The 17,411-nt window shown below is 40.3% G+C and overlaps 3 protein-coding genes and 1 long non-coding RNA gene across 4 annotated transcripts; all 4 read left to right on the top strand.

Annotated features, from left to right (window-relative positions):
* Positions 1 to 1,896: 1,896 nt before the first annotated feature.
* LOC136241570 (uncharacterized) lies at positions 1,897 to 3,470 on the top strand. Its single transcript, XR_010694334.1, has 3 exons — positions 1,897 to 2,003; positions 2,685 to 2,783; positions 2,832 to 3,470. It is a non-coding gene; the product is annotated as an uncharacterized lncRNA (long non-coding RNA).
* A 6,030-nt stretch (positions 3,471 to 9,500) lies between these two features.
* On the top strand, positions 9,501 to 15,090 carry LOC136240247 (uncharacterized). Its single transcript, XM_066031175.1, has 2 exons — positions 9,501 to 14,167; positions 14,244 to 15,090. The coding sequence occupies exon 1, from the start codon at positions 10,016 to 10,018 to the stop codon at positions 11,318 to 11,320; it is 1,305 nt and encodes a 434-aa protein (XP_065887247.1). The 5' UTR covers positions 9,501 to 10,015; the 3' UTR covers positions 11,321 to 14,167; positions 14,244 to 15,090.
* LOC136239803 (uncharacterized) lies at positions 13,756 to 15,411 on the top strand. Its single transcript, XM_066030555.1, has 3 exons — positions 13,756 to 14,478; positions 14,559 to 14,802; positions 14,993 to 15,411. The coding sequence occupies exons 1-3, from the start codon at positions 13,756 to 13,758 to the stop codon at positions 15,409 to 15,411; spliced, it is 1,386 nt and encodes a 461-aa protein (XP_065886627.1).
* On the top strand, positions 14,626 to 16,694 carry LOC136240248 (uncharacterized). Its single transcript, XM_066031176.1, has 2 exons — positions 14,626 to 15,936; positions 15,988 to 16,694. The coding sequence occupies exons 1-2, from the start codon at positions 15,915 to 15,917 to the stop codon at positions 16,572 to 16,574; spliced, it is 609 nt and encodes a 202-aa protein (XP_065887248.1). The 5' UTR covers positions 14,626 to 15,914; the 3' UTR covers positions 16,575 to 16,694.
* The last annotated feature ends 717 nt before the right edge of the window (positions 16,695 to 17,411 follow it).

Genomic DNA, 17,411 nt, shown 5'->3' on the forward strand with positions numbered 1-17,411 from the left:
CATTGTTTATTTATGTAGGTTTGGTCATCTTTTGCTGCCAAGAGTGATTTCTTATTACCATCTGTATAGTTGACACTTAGCAATGGTTTTTACCTTCTTAACCATAAACCCTTTGTTTTTTGAATTAAAGGTTTGTGTGGTATTTTTACTAACCACTGAATCCTGTTCTAGGAAGACTTATAGTTCTTTCACTTGGGTTTGGTCCACTTTTGCAGCCAAGTGAAATTTATTATTATTGTACATGTATTTACTGTAGCAATGGTTTTCACTTCCCTAACAATGGATTCTTTAATGTGTTTCCTTTGTTAGTTTAAAAGCTTCATTAATTAACCACTAAATATAATTCTTATAAGACAGTACAGTATAATCATGCCATTTTAATTATTTACTCAACTTTTGCCCCAATGGTTTTCACCTCCTTAACCACAAACCCTTTAATAAACTTTCTTTGAACAGAACTGTGTAACTGCTCTGACAGCCAGCATAAGAGCAATTTGCTTATCATACTATAAGTATAGTTCATAATTATAGTCATAATTATAATTGTTGCATAGTCTGTGCATATTTGGTTTTCTGCAGCTGTTTTAGGAAGCCTTAACAATAAATCAACCTTGCTTGTAGTCATCATAAATGTACATAGATATAAAGGTTTTTGTATATGTAGCTTGCATGCTATATGCAGTCATTTTGTGAAGGTCAGATGCAGCGTATATCACCCTCAATATGAAAGCATAAGTTCCTTATGTGATCACAGCTGTCCCAAGTGTCTATTACGACCATCTGTTGTTGACACTTACAATACTAGCAGAGGTTTTTACCTCCCTAACCTCAAATCTTTTTAGAGTACTGCTATTGTTGGTTTAAAGGTTTGTGTGATACTTTTCTTTTAAAACAGTTATTAAAATAACAGATCTGTTACAGTAATGCAGTATACTTAATATGTACTTAGGTCATTACATGCAACACAACCACTTTTCTCAGCAATTTTGTACACAGATCTAGATACGTGCAATCATGCACAAGTATGTTTACTCTGTTCAAGTATTTAAAACTTAGACAATAGTAGCTCACCCATACTTGTAGCCTATTAGTTTTGAGCAAGGAGTTCTTCTATAAGCCACCCTTTATATACAGTATAATACAATCTCATGGATCATGTTGTAGGATGATTATTACTTTCACCAGTTGATACATATACAGTAAAAAGGCACTTAATATATAACCAGTTACAGTTTCTTTTTCACTTTGGTCATTGGGTATGCAGTATGCTGCCTGCAGCTGGTATTGCATGCCAAGTGTAATTCATAATTGGTATAAGCGTATATTTTTAGTTGACAATCAGCTAGTAGTGGTTTTCACCTTCCTAACCATGAATCCTTAAATGTATCACCATCAATCTTCATAATTAAGATAGTCTTGTGTAAAGCTCTAACAGCAAACATACATGCATATGTATAATTATAGTATTTGGTAGGTAGGTATATCATATGCAATTTATGGCATAATTATTTACCTGTTTGGAGGTATTATCATAATATGCCTATGATGAAGGTATTCTGATTTTTATAACATCAAAAGTGGTTTTATTAAAGTCATCAGTGGTTTTCACCTTACTAACCAAGAATCCCTTATAATGTTTCCATCAGGTCATATCAAATATTCCAAGAATCTGCAAATAGGCGAGGTCAAACTAATGGTAATTGCTAACATTAGAGCGATCTCCCTTCTCATGTACTGGAGTTATTAGAGCTTCCTTCCAGTGCTTGGGTAGTATATACTCAACACTCCAAGGACTTGTTATACCGTACGGAGGGAAACTTTGGAGGGGGGAAAATTTGGCGAATCAAGCAAAATATCACTGTTGGCGAAATAAAATTTGGCGAATAGTTAGCAAAGCGCACGCCGTGTTGAATTAATTAGATCACTAATCGCTGTGCCTGAAGGGAGAACTAGAGTGTCACGCCTCTCAGATTCGCCGCCTGGAGTCAGCTACCAACTAAAAGGCAATACTATATAGACAGTAGATCTACACCATCTGGAATAGCGAATATTGTACTTAACATGGTATAGGACTCGCTACACTTGTCATTCCCGTTTCGAGGTGAAGTTTGAGGATACCACGTGTACGGCTAGATTTAAGATTAGGTACTGTGCAGTCAGCGATTGCTAGTGAGGTAGTCGAGGCAGGCTTGGCTCTAGCGTAATGCCTGGCCCACTATCCCTTGGTCGAGTAGAAAATTGATTAGTTCGAGGTTTGGTTTGCTATTTTCTTCGCCACCAAAATGTTTGGATGGGGAAAATTTGGCGAATTCATGGTCAATCGCCAAATTCGCCAAATTTTAACGGCGCCAAAGTTTCCTTCCATACGGTATAGGATAAAGGGCTACTTAGCTCTTGTGCACATTGTTAAAAGCAAAATAGTGGTCAGCCCTCTGGGTCAGGAGCTTTATTGGGGTTCAGCTGTGTCAAACGCTATTGCTAGAGTAATTGTGATATCTGTAAGTGAAGAATGGCAACCATCTAATTGGTACTTTATTATTATTATTATTATTATTATTATTGCTTTATGGTGTAAACACACCAAAGGTCTGTTGGTAACATGTACCAACAGCCGCGAAAGTACATTACATTACATTACTTATTTACCTACTTACTTACTTACTTATATACACACATACATACAGATTCTACAAGTAGTTCAGGTTTGAGGAGGGTGGACGTGACTGGTGGCATCTTGAGCAAGGACAGAGATAGTGTAATGAGCAATTGTTGTTATCTTCAAAGTTAGTTATAAAATGATCCCAGAGAAAAGTTTTTAGTTTTGATTTTAGCAGAGGAAACGTTAGATCCAAGTTAAGGATAGGCATGGCATTCCAGAGAATTGGTAATCTATGGAAATAAGAATGTCTAGATACGTTATTTAAATGATGAGGGATGATCAATTTGTTGCTGGTGCCGGATCTAGTATTAGCTGAGTTGAAGTTGATATGATCGTGAATATTGAACTGTTTAGTTTGTACCTTGATTGATTTGATTGCAAATAATATATCTTGTAACTCGAACAGGTACATCAGAGGAAGGATCCTTAGTTTTACTAGACGGGTTTTGTAACTACTGGTGTAATCATTTAATAGATACTTAGTGGCACGGCGCTGGATTTGCTCAAGAGTTAAAATGTCTTTCATCAGGTGTGGACGCCATAGTTGGGTGCAATAGAGCAGCTGAGATCGAACCATTGAAATATATAATGTGACCAATGTAGAAGTAGAATGGGTAGAAGCAATAGTACGACGTATTAGTCCCAATACCTTATATGCACGAGCAGAGATTGATTTGTAGTGTTTGTCCCAACTTAGATTCTCAGATAATATGAGCCCTAAGTCCTTGTGTGAGTCATTATGTGGTATAGTAATATCCGAAATGGTGTAGGTGGTTTCTAACTTGCATTTAAATGATAAATGTACGAATTTTTTTAGATTAAAATTCAGATCTGTACTGGGGGATGTCCTCTTTAGTAAATACACCAGTGAAAATTTTATTGAAAAGCTCACACCGTGGGTCACACTTTTCTTGATCTTAGTCAGCAACAGAATTATCATCACGCCTTAACGAATTAATTGATGGGCGTGTCTTGAGACGTGAATTCACACTCATTATTTCCAAAACTGCTGAACATTACAGGTTCTGTTAGATGCTAAGTTATCCTCATGTTGATGTCAGACCTTCAGCGCTGGTCACTGTAAAGTGCTAATAATAATAACAAAGTAGATATAGTACCGGCACCGGTTACGAACGTGAACGGCTATTTTACCGGCACAAGTCCATCATTTGCTGGACTATCAAACACACCAGTTGTCTCTAGGTGAGCTATAGTTGGTACGCGTCCAATGTGCCCCGAGCATTCGACTTTAGGGCACGCGTCTAGTAGGTTTCCCCGAGCATTCAACTTTAGGGGACGCGAAAAGCAGTTCCGTAGCGTTAGGGGTAGGCTAGGGTTCAGCTTTGTTTCTTCTTCACTCTTGTTATATATAGAAGTCGCTTCACATGCTTCAGTCGGATATTTATAAGGTAGAAACTAAAGGAGGTGAGTAGCTACAGAACTGGTGGTATAATGGTTGCGAGCATTGCTTATGAGTACGGATACCCGGGTTCGAGTCCCTGCTGAGACAACTTTCTTAGGTTTTTTGTCTAAGTTTTTTTAAGTGCAAGTGACAGCCGGAACTATTTAACTTGCCTAATAATAATAATAATAAGGCAACCGAAAGTCGGTTCAATAAGCCGGGCTCGCTATTGAACCGACAGTAAAACTTAGATAGGGTCCGCAACGTGAAATTTCGACCTCCGAAAATCAACTACAAAACCACCCACAAATGCTAGGCTAGGTACCACTTAGAAAATTCCGGATTGGAGTTATTTTTCATTAACGTCTTGTCGTGCAAATCGGCGAATATGCTTACAAATTACGAGATTTTTTGCTATATCTTCAAGGAAATGTCTTTTAAAGCTACAATAAGCACTCTCAACCTTTCTTATTAACTGTACTCTAAACTAAAACCATCAGTGGCCGCATTGTCTGGAGCAATTTCCAGCCGCAGCATCGCGAAAATGAAATTTCGGACTCGAAAAAAGTTTCGATGCCACTGGAGCACACAGTAGCGATGCCAAAGTAACCCTCCCAGGTAAAACTGGTCTGTCATGGGTCCAACTACTACCACACCAAATATCATCGAATTCCAAAATTGTTTGCCATCTGGCTGAGCTCGACGGCAGTCAAAAATTCGTCACAAATGCCGATTTTATTCACTGACGGGAACTTTTACTAGCCAGATGTGCTAGTTTACTTCTCAAAAGCTTGCTATACCCATAGCCAGTAGCTTTCATTCATAAGGATCTGGCAGCTCTTCTAGCGCACACAAATTCCGCCAAATGCCGATATCCATATTTTTTTCCGATATCGACCACTTTACAACTCGTTAAAGAAATCTTGCACAGCAAACGTGATGCTTTGTCTCTCTAAAGTCATGCTGCATCCTTGTTTAGTTGTATTCGTCCATAGGGTGGCACTGGCAGCTCTCTTATTGAGGCCAAAATCCATCGAAATGCCCATCTCACCATTTGTCATCAGCTTTCGGAAGTTTTACAAGTCAAACATGCTGGTTTACCTCTCTACATCCTTGCTGGACCATTCAATATCACCTTCGTCTGTGTAGGCAGCTTTCTTCAGTCCCTTGAAAACGTCAGAGCACGCCAATTGAGTGCAACCATCAATACCAGTTAATGCTTATTTTGTTTCATTGGTTCCACTCAAGAATGACAAGAAAACCAGCAGAAATGTAATAGAGCGCAAATAGAGCTAGTCTAACTCTAAATATTGTACTCTAAAAACACTCTACATGTTTATACAAATGATTACCGAAATGCAAATGCCGATTATCAAAAACCACAATCGAATTTCCATTCGTGTAGAGTTCCGAAAGTGGATATTTAGAACTAGACTAACTCCAGTTGGGTTATGTAATATTTCTGCTGGATTTTCGTGGAATCAATGAAACAAAATAAGCAGTAAGTGATGTTGATGGTTGCGCCCAATTGGCGTGCTCTGACATTTTCAAGAGACTGAAGAAAGGTGTCTACACAGACGAAGGTGATTGAAACGTCCAGTAAAGATGTAGAGAGGAAAACAAGCATGTTTGACTAATGTAAAACGTCCTAAAACTGATGACAAATGGTGAGATGGGAATTTCGATGGATTTAGGCCTCGATAAGAGAGCCGCCATTTCCACTCTATGGACGAATATAACTAAACAAGGATGCAGCATGACTTTATAGAGGCAAAGCATCACGTTTGCTGTACAATATTTCTTTAACGGGTTGTAAATTGATCGATATCGGAAAAATTCGTGGATATCAGCATTTGGCGAATTTTGAGGTCGCTAGAAGAGTTGCCAGACCAATCCTATGAATGAAAGCTACTGGCTATGGGTCTTGCAAGCGTTTGAGAAGTAAACTAGTACATCTGGCTAGTAAAAGTTCCCGTCAGTGAATAAAATCGGCATTTTTTACGAATTTTTGACAGCCGTCGAGCTCAGCCAGATGGCAAACAATTTTGGAATTCGATAATATTTGGTGTGGTAGTAGTTGGACCCATGACAGACCAGTTTTACCTGGGAGGGTTACTTTGGCATCGCTACTGTGTACTCCAGTGGCATCAAAACTTTTTTCGAGTCCGAAATTTTATTTTCGCAATGCTGTGGCTGGAAATTGCTCCAGACAATGCGGCCACTGATGGTTTTAGTTTAGAGTACAGTTAATAAGAAAGGTTGAGAGTGCGTATTGTAGCTTGAAAATACATTATCTTAAAGATATAGCAAAAAATCTCGTAATTTGTAAGCATATTCGCTGATTTGCACGACAAGACGTTAATGAAAAATAACGCCAATCTGGCATTTTCTAAGTGGTACCAAACCTAGCATTTGTGGGTGGTTTGGTAGTTGATTCTCGGAGGTCGAAATTTCACGTTGCGGACCCTAACTTAGACAAAAAAAGGGTCACTAAACGAAAAAAAAAACACAAAACTCAACCTGGGCTCGAACCCTGGACTACTGGAACTGTAGGCAGTGGGCTTACCACTGTGCTACCGCTGCTAGCTACCTACTTTTCTACCTTATAAACGCTAGTCTCACTATAGACGGGTTGCCTATTTAGGGCGTGTCCCTTGTGTAACGCGACTTTCCGTTTTACGCTTGATTATAATGTTGGTCAAGAAATCAACAAAACCCATTTTAAAAATAGTTTGACAAACGTTTTTGATTCTTCAAAGGTACAAGGTGAGTTAAAATCATCCAGTCTATCATTCTAAGTAGTAGCAAAGTCTTAGAAAGAATAGTTTTATCGCTTTCTAAAAACCCGAGATTGAGAGAAAATCTTCTTCTCGTTCAGCCTTCACCTTACACGCTGGATATGTTATAGCTCGAACCTTTCTCTATAACATACTTTCTGTTCTAAAGGCTGGCTAACTCTTGCTTGCTAAAGTTAACCAAAACGTTCATTTTCTCCATTAGCCGTAATACATTTTTGACTTAGCGAACTCGGAAAGTATGTGGAAAATTTACGGTAAAACGACCACGCCTTAAAAAGACAACCCATCTATATACACTATAATACAGTAAGAAGAACGTAATCTAAAGGTGAAGAAGAAAACAAATCTGAACCCGAGCCTAACCCTAACGCGTTACTTTTCGCGTCCCCTAAAGTGGAATACTTGGAGAAACTGCTAGACGCATCCCCTAAAGTCGAATGCTCGGGGAAACTACTAGACGCGAAAATAAGAGAGAGAGATAAACGTCATAATAATTGACAATTACATGAACAAATAATTACAAGGGGTCAGGAGTGCAGTCTCAGGGTTACCAAGTTATTACTAAAAAATATGAAGTCCTGGCAAGACCAAAAAAATAAACCACATACAAAACTAAACAATTATACACGGCTTCTCAACAGGTAAACAGATCAACTACGTACATCCCAAGTAGTGGAAGCACGGGAGTTAAAGATCCTGCATGAACAGGAGATTACAACACGAGGTGCTTGCTGAAGAATACAACGAATCGGTAGATGGCATACATCGCTTAGTTTAGAGACAGTCTGTGGCATGAAATGGCCCAAACAGCCAACTTCAATTGTCACAAGATTAACTGAAAATCTAGCCTGTTGAAGATCAGTCAGTAATGAACCATATTAACTCCGCAGATATTAAAAAGAAGTGCTGATTTTATATGTGAGTCTCTATGTAATTTGTTTAATCAAAGTATGTCAATGGGTTTACTTTCCAAAGATTGGACTACAGCAAACATTGTACCTATTCACAAAAAAGGAGATCGTCGAGTTGCAGCAAATTACAGAGCCATCAGCTTAACATCTATTGTGGTGAAGATTGTGGAGAGAATTATTTGTAGGAAACTAACAGAAGTTCTGGAAAATCAAATCGCTTAAGTGATGCACAGTTTTGTTTTCGTTCCCATCGTTCAACAGTATCATTACTCTTGTCTGCTGTACATGATTGGAGTCTATGTTTGGAACTACGTAGTTGTGTACATTGTGTCTTGCTAGATTTTGCTAAGGCCTTTGACTCCGTGGCCCATGAGCATCTTCTTCTTAAACTACAGTTATTGGGTATTGATGGTAAGCTACTGCAATGGATACGCTCTTTTTTAACACACAGATGGCAACGTGTTGTTGTGAATGGTGCTTATTCGGATTGGTTAAGTGTTAAATCAGGAGTTCCTCAAGGGTCTGTTTTAGGCCCCTTGTTGTTTTTACTATATATTGACGATTTGCACAGTGTTGTCAAGCACTCTAAATTGAAACTCTACGCAGATGATATCATCTTGTACAAGGAAATTAAGTGTGAATCTGACTGTAAATTGTTACAAGAGGACCTTGATTGCATTTGTGATTGGGCAGATAAGTGGGCAACTTCGATTGAATGCATCCAAGTGTGACGCTTTTCTTATTTCAAATAAACGTAAGAAAATATCTTATGATTATTTCATAAACCGCTCTGTTCTATCCTGGAAATCCTCTGTGAAATATTTGGGAGTTTTCTTTCAATCGAATTTGTCATGGTCACACCACTGCAAGTATGTTGCAGCCAAAGCCAGCAAGTCCTTGAATTTTCTTCGTCACACTTTATGGGATGCTACAACTGAGGCCAAATCCATGGTCTATAAGTCTTTAGTGCGACCTTCACTAGAGTACGCTTGCACTGTATGGAATCCTCACACTGTTTCTGATAAGTCCACAGTGGAATCTGTCCAACGACGTGCTGCACGTTGGGCCTGTGGAAGTCGTTGGTCACCATTACATAAGTGTTGGAATAAATCTTCTAATGCTTGCTTACAAGAGTTACACTGGCCAACACTGTCATCTCGAAGGAATTATTTGAGTAGTCTCGCGTGCCAGACGGTTTGTGTGGGGGCGGCAAATAAACCGTCTGGTCACTGTTGCACACATTCCGGGACCACTGCCGGAATGTTGGCAGAGCCAATCGGATCGCTTCGCGGACTCTGTGACGAAACAAACACTAATAATTCAAATTCTTCGTGTAATAAAGAACTGAATCTCGGCTACAGATTACTTTTTCAAAAATTTAACAACGCCATGGGTTTAGGATCTTTGTTTCCCTAGTACAGAGCTCTTAAAAGCGTTGGTATAAGAACGATTATGGTTCACTACGGATTTGTGAAACGGCGGAATTGTAGAGGAAGACGTTCAGCAATGTTTCGAATACGTCACCGGGACAATACCAGTACAATTATCGTCTTAGTCTACTCACAGAGGTGATTGGAACGATTATTACATCCTAACGAAGTGATTGTGGTGAACAAGTAGGTCTCACTTTGTGGTCTCGATATAGGTTCAGTGATGTAATGAGCCTGATCCGCGATTACGTCAAAACTGGCTCTTGATTTATATGTATAAAAAGATATAATGCGTAGTTATTAGAATTATTTTTACCTTGAAATCCGTTAGGAGCTGCAGGCTAGGTAGTATAGGGCCGTATCTGTAACCGACGGCTGTCGTGTAGCTACGTGTTTAGGCAGTCGGCATAATTTAATCCCTGCAGCTATAGCTAGCTATACCTATAATACTGACGCCGGCTTTGTGCGTAGTGAACGACTGAGACATTTAATAGAATGTAACTTTAATTAGAGTGTTCTTAATATAGTGTATGATCACGTGTATCAATCGTTGCTGTGTATGTTGTAGCTTGTCCTTTATTATCCGATTAATCACACTTGTACGAGTGGTTCTTACCAGTTATCGAACCTCCAGTCCGTCGTTACGACATTGTTGGTGCTGTTAGCCAGGAGTATTGTGTCTGCTGCTCTTCTCTTCGTTCTAACCTCAGTCGCAGAAGTCGTGGTACCGTGGCAATTTATTTTTAACGGTACCCGCTAAGGCAAGCCACGTATACTACTAGAACTGTTATTGTTGTTATTGTTTAGCGGGACCAATGGAGGAGCAGACTCGGTTACAAGCCTCACGGAGTGGGTACAAGGGACACGTGACTCAACTGTTCAACAAGATCGACGAACTGGTTAGTGGCGAATTCGACGATTACACAACAACGTCATTAAGCAACGCTATTGAGCAACTCACCAAGAAGTTGGAGAAGATCACGAAAATTGATGATCGTTTATTAGAATTATCAAAGAATGCAACTGAATTAGAATTAACAGTGGTAGAGGCAGAAGGGCTACATGATGAAATCTCAGAAAAGATTGCCAGAGCTAAAAGGTTCATTGAGTTAAAAAATAGTGCAAAACAGCCAAGCAGAGATTCACTGTCAGTCAGTTGTGAAGTTTCACCGAGTCCCCAGCTTTCAGCGGAATCACAACAGAACAGTGATCACTTGGATAATCATCAACACGTGAGTGAACCCACAAGTATAAGTGATTTACAATTAAATACTAGCCAGACACATTCCAGTACAGTCCATGTTAGCTCAAGTGTATCACAGTTAGACAGTGTAATTGTACACCATACTATGTCATCAGCCCCATTGACAAACACAGTTTTTTCACATTCAGGCACATCATTACTGCCTCTAATGCACTTATACCTGCCACCCTTAATTTCAGCCGCTTCATACACATACACTCCTAGTATGCAGCAAAGGCCAGTGAAGTTATCAGTGCCTGATGTCAGTAGTCTGTACACCTCATCAGTGAATCATTTGGGAACATTGCCAGCATCAGTGGGTTACCAACAGTCTGCCACCATTCAACAGTTACCATTGGCCAACAGCTACAGTTTACCAGTAGCCAGCAGTTACAGTTTGCCAGCTACCAACTATCATAGCACTCAACAGTTTGCCACTAGCCGTTTACCTAAACTTTCCTTACCAACATTTTCGGGTGACCCTCTCACATGGCAAGCCTTCTGGGACTCGTTCTTTGCAGCAATTCACTCCAACCCTAGTTTAAGTGGAATACAGAAGTTCAACTACCTCAAGGCTCAATTACAGGGAGATGCTGCTAGAGCAATTGAGGGTCTTCCTCTTTCAGAACTGAACTATAGACACTCAATTTCTCTCCTTCAAGATCGTTTTGGCCAAACCCACAAGTTAATTGATGCCCACATGAAATCTCTCATGAGTATGGCTTCTACTAACAGCTTGGCAAGCTTGCGCATGTTTTATGATTCCATAAAAAACCATATCCGTGGACTTTCTTCACTAGGCAAGGCCGAACACTCTTATGGTTACCTGCTAGTACCTATTATCATGGGTAATCTTACTACTGAAGTGAGAATCTAGCAAGAGAACATTCAAATACACAATGGATTCTTTCGGATTTAATAGCAGCTCTTCAGAAGGAGATCCGAGTTCTTGAATGTGGACTACATGATTCATACAATGCAGCTTCCAAGATGTCTACAACAGTGGCCTTTCAAGTTGGAGCTAGAGACAATCATTCCAATAAGAAGAAAACACCAGTATGTGCATTCTGCAAGGGGCCACATTCTTCACATTCCTGTGAAATTGTAATTGATCATCAGAAACATGTAGATATTGTCAAGAGAGATAACTTCTGTTTCAACTGTTTGGCACACGACAAGGTGTCACAATGTCAGTCCAGGTTTAGATGTAAAAAATGCAAGAAGAAGCACCACACCACATTGTGCAACAGTAAACCACCATCTACTGAATCATCACCTGATAATGTGACTGATAATAAACCACAAACTTCTTCAGCAGATGTTGCAGGGCTTCTCACTCCAATCTCACCTTTTGTCACACCCAAGTCAGTTACTACATGCCTTCTTAAGACTACAGTAGCTCCTATCATTGCTGGACACACCAAGACTAGTGCAAACATTCTCTTTGATGAGGGTGCTCAGCGTTCATTCATATCCACAGAGATGGTTAATGAATTGGGCATATCACTACCTCCACAGCAGACATTTCTTTGGCTTCATTTGACAATGCATCTAGAACTCACCAGAAGCTTGGTGTTGTGACAGTAGAGATACAGACGTTGAGTGGAGAATTGATCCCAATATCAGTACTTGTCGTACCAACAATTGCTGCGCCAATTCAGAACGTTGTCCCACTTTCTGTTAGCACAATGCCACATCTGCAAGGACTCAAGCTGGCCCATCCAGTCACATCCAACAAGAACTTCACTATTTTATTATTGATTGGAACTGACTACTACTGGAACTTTGTTCAGGACACCATAATCAGAGAAGATGGGCCCACAGCTCAGGAGTCGAAGTTCGGCTACCTACTATCAGGACCATTACCACATTGTCTCTCACAGTCAGCAGCTTCTATTTTACTACAGATAACGTCCTCAGTGGCACCTGAAGAACCTCGAAGTTTTGGTCTGTTGAATCCATTGGGACAAATGCTCATACAACATCTACCGATTTATCCTTTCTCCGTACCTATCAGCAGTCCGCAATCACTCAAACTCCTGAGGGTGTTTACAAAGCAAGATTCCCATGGAAGGAAGACAAACCCTATTTAACTTCTAACTTTAACATCTGTAAGAAAAGAACAATTGCCTTAGTTAACAAGCTCAAGCAAACACCAGAACTCTTGTCCATCTATGATAACATCATCAAAGACCAACAACAGAGAGGCTTCATCGAGACAGTGAGTGACCATGACACTACTGAGAACACACACTATCTACCTCACCGACCAGCCAAGAAGGATTCTGTTACTACACCCATACAAATCGTGTATGACTGTAGCTGCCGTGGAAATGGAAACTCAACCAGTCTCAATGATTGCTTGACAGTAACACCTCCATTTCTAAACAACTTGTGTTCTATATTGTTACGTTTTCGCAGCCGCCTTTCAACTGACATTGAAAAGGTTTTTCTTCATGTCCAGTTACATCCAGATGATAGGAATTTCACAAGATTTTTATTTGGCCATCAAGTACAGATGATTCAGCAACAAACTTCCTCACATATCGCTTTGCAGTTGTTCCCTTTGGATCATCAGTTCACCATTTATGCTCGCTGCAGTACTTGATCTACATCTCAGTAAGGTTGTCTCACCTGTTGCACTTGACATGAAAGACAACATTTACATTGACAACATCTTATCTGGCTGCAACACAGAAGAAGAGTTACTAACTTACTACAAACACTCTTGTGAACTAATGAGTCAAGCAAACTTAAACCTCTGGTCATGGTCATCTAGCAGTCATCAGCTCCAGGCAGTCACAGCAAGAGAGAAAACCAGTGACCCAAAGCCAACTGTGGGGCTTCTAGGTCTTTGGTGGAGCACAATTACAGACACTGTATCACTTGCTCCAAAGCAACTTCCACCCACTAACACTTCCTGTATCACAAAGAGAGATGTCCTACAGACCTCCTCACAGATATACGATCCGCTAGGATGGGTAAAATCTGTGACTGTCAGAGCCAAAATTTTGCTTCAGCAAGTATGGCGGACTAAGCTGACATGGGACGAACCTCTTCCCAAAGAGATTACTGACACTTGGCTCACCATTCTTCCAGATCTGATGAAAATGTCACAATTTACAGTTCCAAGAACATATTTCTCAACATCAGACACATAAACTTTCCACCTGTATGCCTTCGCTGATGCCAGCACTAAAGCCTACGGTGCTGTAGTTTACATTTGTTGAAACCAAGAGACTTCATTAGTCATGTCCAAGAGTCGAGTTGTGCCGATCAAGACCATCACTCTTCCTAAGCTAGAACTGATGGATGGCTACTAGATTAGTGCAATTTGTTGTATCTTCACTTCATTTCCAGTCTAATGATCAATCCAACCGTATCCACCTGTGGACTGACAGCCAGATTGCTCTCCACTGGATATATAAGCAGCACAACCCCAAGCCCTTTATCTCACACCATGTAGCAGAGATTATTAGAGCCTTTCCAGCCAACTCATGGTCATATGTACCATCTAGTGATAATCCTGCTGATTTGTTGATGAGAGGGATCTCCGCTGAACAGCTTTTCTCATCGCAGCTATGGCTACACGGACCCAGCTGGCTACAATGTAGTCAGGACTGGCCACAGTGGACTCCAACCAACGCTTTTCTACAGTTAGCTGAAGAGGAAGATGAACATGGAAGTACACCACCAGCTACTCAGACCAGTGAAGATGTTACAGGTATCCATACTGTCATTGACATTACTCGTTTTAGCACTATTGATAAGTTAGTAGCTGTCACTGCATCCGTCCTTAGGTATGTTCACAATGCTCATACACAACAGCCACGAGTAATTGGACCACTGAGTGCAGTTGAATGGAATGCTGCCTTGAAGGAATGGATATCCAGTAGTCAGACTTCCAGCTATCCAGCTGAATTGAATTATTTGCGGAAGAAGCAGAGTTCATGCCCCAACCTTGTCAGGAAACTTAGACTGTACTTGGTTGGGAAACAACTCCTGAGATGCAGTGGCAGAATCCACAATGCCCTGGTCAGTGATGCTACTAAATTTCCCGTGCTACTACCTTCCAAGCACCGCTTGACAGATCTAATCATTGAAGACACTCATAGGAAGCTCCACCATGGGGTGTAGCTATCACTGTAACCACTTTACAAGAAGTTTATTGGATCCCCTCTATCAGACACCGAGTAAGAAGTGTCCTTAGAAGATGTGTCACATGTGCCAAGACATCGGGAAAAGCGTATAGAACTCCTGATCCACCACCATTACCCAAGATACGTGTTGGAGAACCAAGACCATTTGCTGTCACAGGGGTGGACTTCATTGGGGCACTCTACGTCAAGGAGTCCAATGGTGAGCAGAAAGCATACATCTGCCTTTTCACGTGCGCAAGCACTAGGGCAATTCATTTGGAGATTGTGACAGATCTATCTATTGTTTGAGTCTGATGTCATCAAAGAAGCATTGGGACGTCAAGGTGTTGATTGGCAATTCATACCAAAACATGCTCCGTGGTATGGGGTATTTTGGGAGTGGTTGATAGGGTTGATCAAGCAGGCCATCAGAAAGACTCTTGGTAGAACATTCATCTCTCTTGATCAGCTACAAACTGTCGTGATAAAGATTGAGAGTATGCTTAATGACAGACCTCTTACCTATGTGAACTCTGATCTACAAGATCCTCAGCCGTTGACACCCTCTCACTTGCTATATGGCAGAAGGATTCAACAAGTTCCCCATCCCCTCGTTTACCCAGAAGAACTGACTGTTGTATATGGTACAGACCTTAGGAACAGAGTGGACAAGTTTACACAGTTAATGGAACACTTTTCATCACAATGGAAGAGAGAGTACTTGACTTCCTTGAGAGAATTTTACAAGACATCGAAACAAAGCAGTAAACAACTGATTAGAACAGGAGATGTTGTGATGATAATAAGTCAAGACTTCATTGGAGATTAGCTGTAGTGGAAAACCTTATCAAGGGGAATGATGGTCAAGTAAGTGCTGCACACATCAGAACAAGTAACCACAAGACAACACGACCTGTTGCCAAGTTATTCCCATTGAAAATGCACAGTGAGGCTACTCCAGAAGACGCTGATCAGCCTAGTGCTAGTACTGAATCCCAACAGAGTGCAGCTGCTGCTGAAACAGTTCGTGTGTATACAGTGAGAGCTGCTGCCGCAAGAGCACTCCAGAGAATGAAGGAGTGGAATGGAGCACTTGGCCCGCCCCCGGAGAATGTAGTGAACGACTTAGACATTTAATAGAATGTAACTTTAATTAGAGTGTTCTTAATATAGTGTATGATCACGTGTACCAATCGTTGCTGTGTATGTTGTAGCGTGTCCTTTATTATTCGATCAATCACGCTGGTACGAGTGGTTCTTACCAGTTATCGAACCTCCAGTCCGTCGTTACGACATTGTGTATAGCTCTTGATTGGTAATTGTGTCGCTAAAATGTCGAGTGATTATAACCACGGTAGGCAGGAAGATTCATGTAAAAACATCATGCTATAGTTCTACAATACAGGAGACCTTTTGGAGCCCATACTTAAAGAAGTGGTCAAATGGTTGGCAGAACAGACACCAAAAGCGCTGGATAAGGCTGAACAGCTAGTGTACAATTGCTTGCAGTATTCAGAACCATTTATGGAAGTTGTAAAAACTGCTGTGGAGAAAGGATTGGAAATGGCTTTAAACCTTCTACGCACAATCAAAGATGAAGTTGTCACATTTTGCAAGAAGAATGAGACTCTTATGACTGAGCTTACAAAATTAAATGTTAAAGTTGTATCAAGAGAAGTCATATTAAGATGTGGTGTCAAGCAGGCCATTAAGTATGGCGTAGCTGAAGCTGGTCAACAAGTTGTCCAACGTGCTCTGAAAGTTGCTAATCCAGTAAGTATAGTAGCTGATATTGCCCAAGCAGGAATGGAATATGCTGGATATGAAAAAGCTGGGAAAACTGTTGGTATGTGGGGAAATGTTAGTACTGGTGCTGTTGCTGGTGCTATGGTTGGTGGACCAGTAGGATTTGCTGTTGGTGCACTGGGAGGATTTGTAACTTGGGGAGCTGGAGAAATAACTGGTGCTGTCATACACCGTACATTGTCTTAACTCTTAACTGTAACTTTAAAACTCTTTATAGAATATAGCTAGCTATAAGCATTTTTTTTTGAAACCATCAACATCTGGTGATTGTTAAAATAATTATACAATACAATACAATTCCTCAGTCATGTGTTAATACAAAGCCAAAACCATAGTATAGGATGAATACAAACACAATTCAATTAATTGTAATTACACAAAGTAAAGTTAATGTAAGAAAATTTAAAATATCCTTTTGAGATGTGGGGATGGCAATTGCAGCTGAACTTTTTACATGCAGTATGAGAAATTTTGGTCTGCAAATATCTTCATAGTAGTGACTCTCATCAAGGTAGTGGCCAAGGCAACCAATTTCAGGTGTAGTACTATACTGACATGAGAAGCTCAAGTGATAAAGTTCAGCAGTTATTTGTTGATATATTCAGCTTTATGTTTACCTGCAGCAGTAAGGTCAGCATGATGATTGGATGGGCAAGTGAGTAATATGGGACAGTTTTTGAGTTCTTCATTATAAACAACAATGTTAGGCTAACATTATAGTATAGTGAGTGGAAACGAGTTAGAAAGTAAATCTGATGCATGTTTTTCATCCACATGCATCAGCAAATATGTCAACATCGTCTATATGCAAGTTTCTTTATATTATTCCACCCACCACCCCTGCTGCCATTTTGGAAAGGTGTGGGGAGGATTTCACATGCGAGAATCACTCTACCATTGGCATTATTTCAAATCCCAACCATAGTGCCACGGGGGTGAGGGGATAGTAGGATAGATGGATGATGTGAAATGAAAGCCTTAATGTCCTGATAACCTGAAAATGCTCATGAGAAGATAGAGTGG

This window comes from Dysidea avara, chromosome 12 (genome assembly GCF_963678975.1).
Source record: "Dysidea avara chromosome 12, odDysAvar1.4, whole genome shotgun sequence".
NCBI classification, from domain to species: domain Eukaryota; kingdom Metazoa; phylum Porifera; class Demospongiae; order Dictyoceratida; family Dysideidae; genus Dysidea; species Dysidea avara.

Bases quoted from the DNA above. Each gene is read 5' to 3' on its own strand.
- LOC136240248 (XM_066031176.1), top strand. From the start codon at position 15,915: ATGTCGAGTGATTATAACCACG. The intron at 15,937-15,987 runs GTAGGCAGGAAG...TCTACAATACAG, and splicing joins GTCGAGTGATTATAACCACG to GAGACCTTTTGGAGCCCATA.
- LOC136240247 (XM_066031175.1), top strand. From the start codon at position 10,016: ATGGAGGAGCAGACTCGGTTACAAGCCTCACGGAGTGGGTACAAGGGA.
- LOC136239803 (XM_066030555.1), top strand. From the start codon at position 13,756: ATGGCTACTAGATTAGTGCAATTTGTTGTATCTTCACTTCATTTCCAG. The intron at 14,479-14,558 runs GTCAGTGATGCT...AGACACTCATAG, and splicing joins GCAGAATCCACAATGCCCTG to GAAGCTCCACCATGGGGTGT. The intron at 14,803-14,992 runs GTGAGCAGAAAG...AGTGGTTGATAG, and splicing joins CTACGTCAAGGAGTCCAATG to GGTTGATCAAGCAGGCCATC.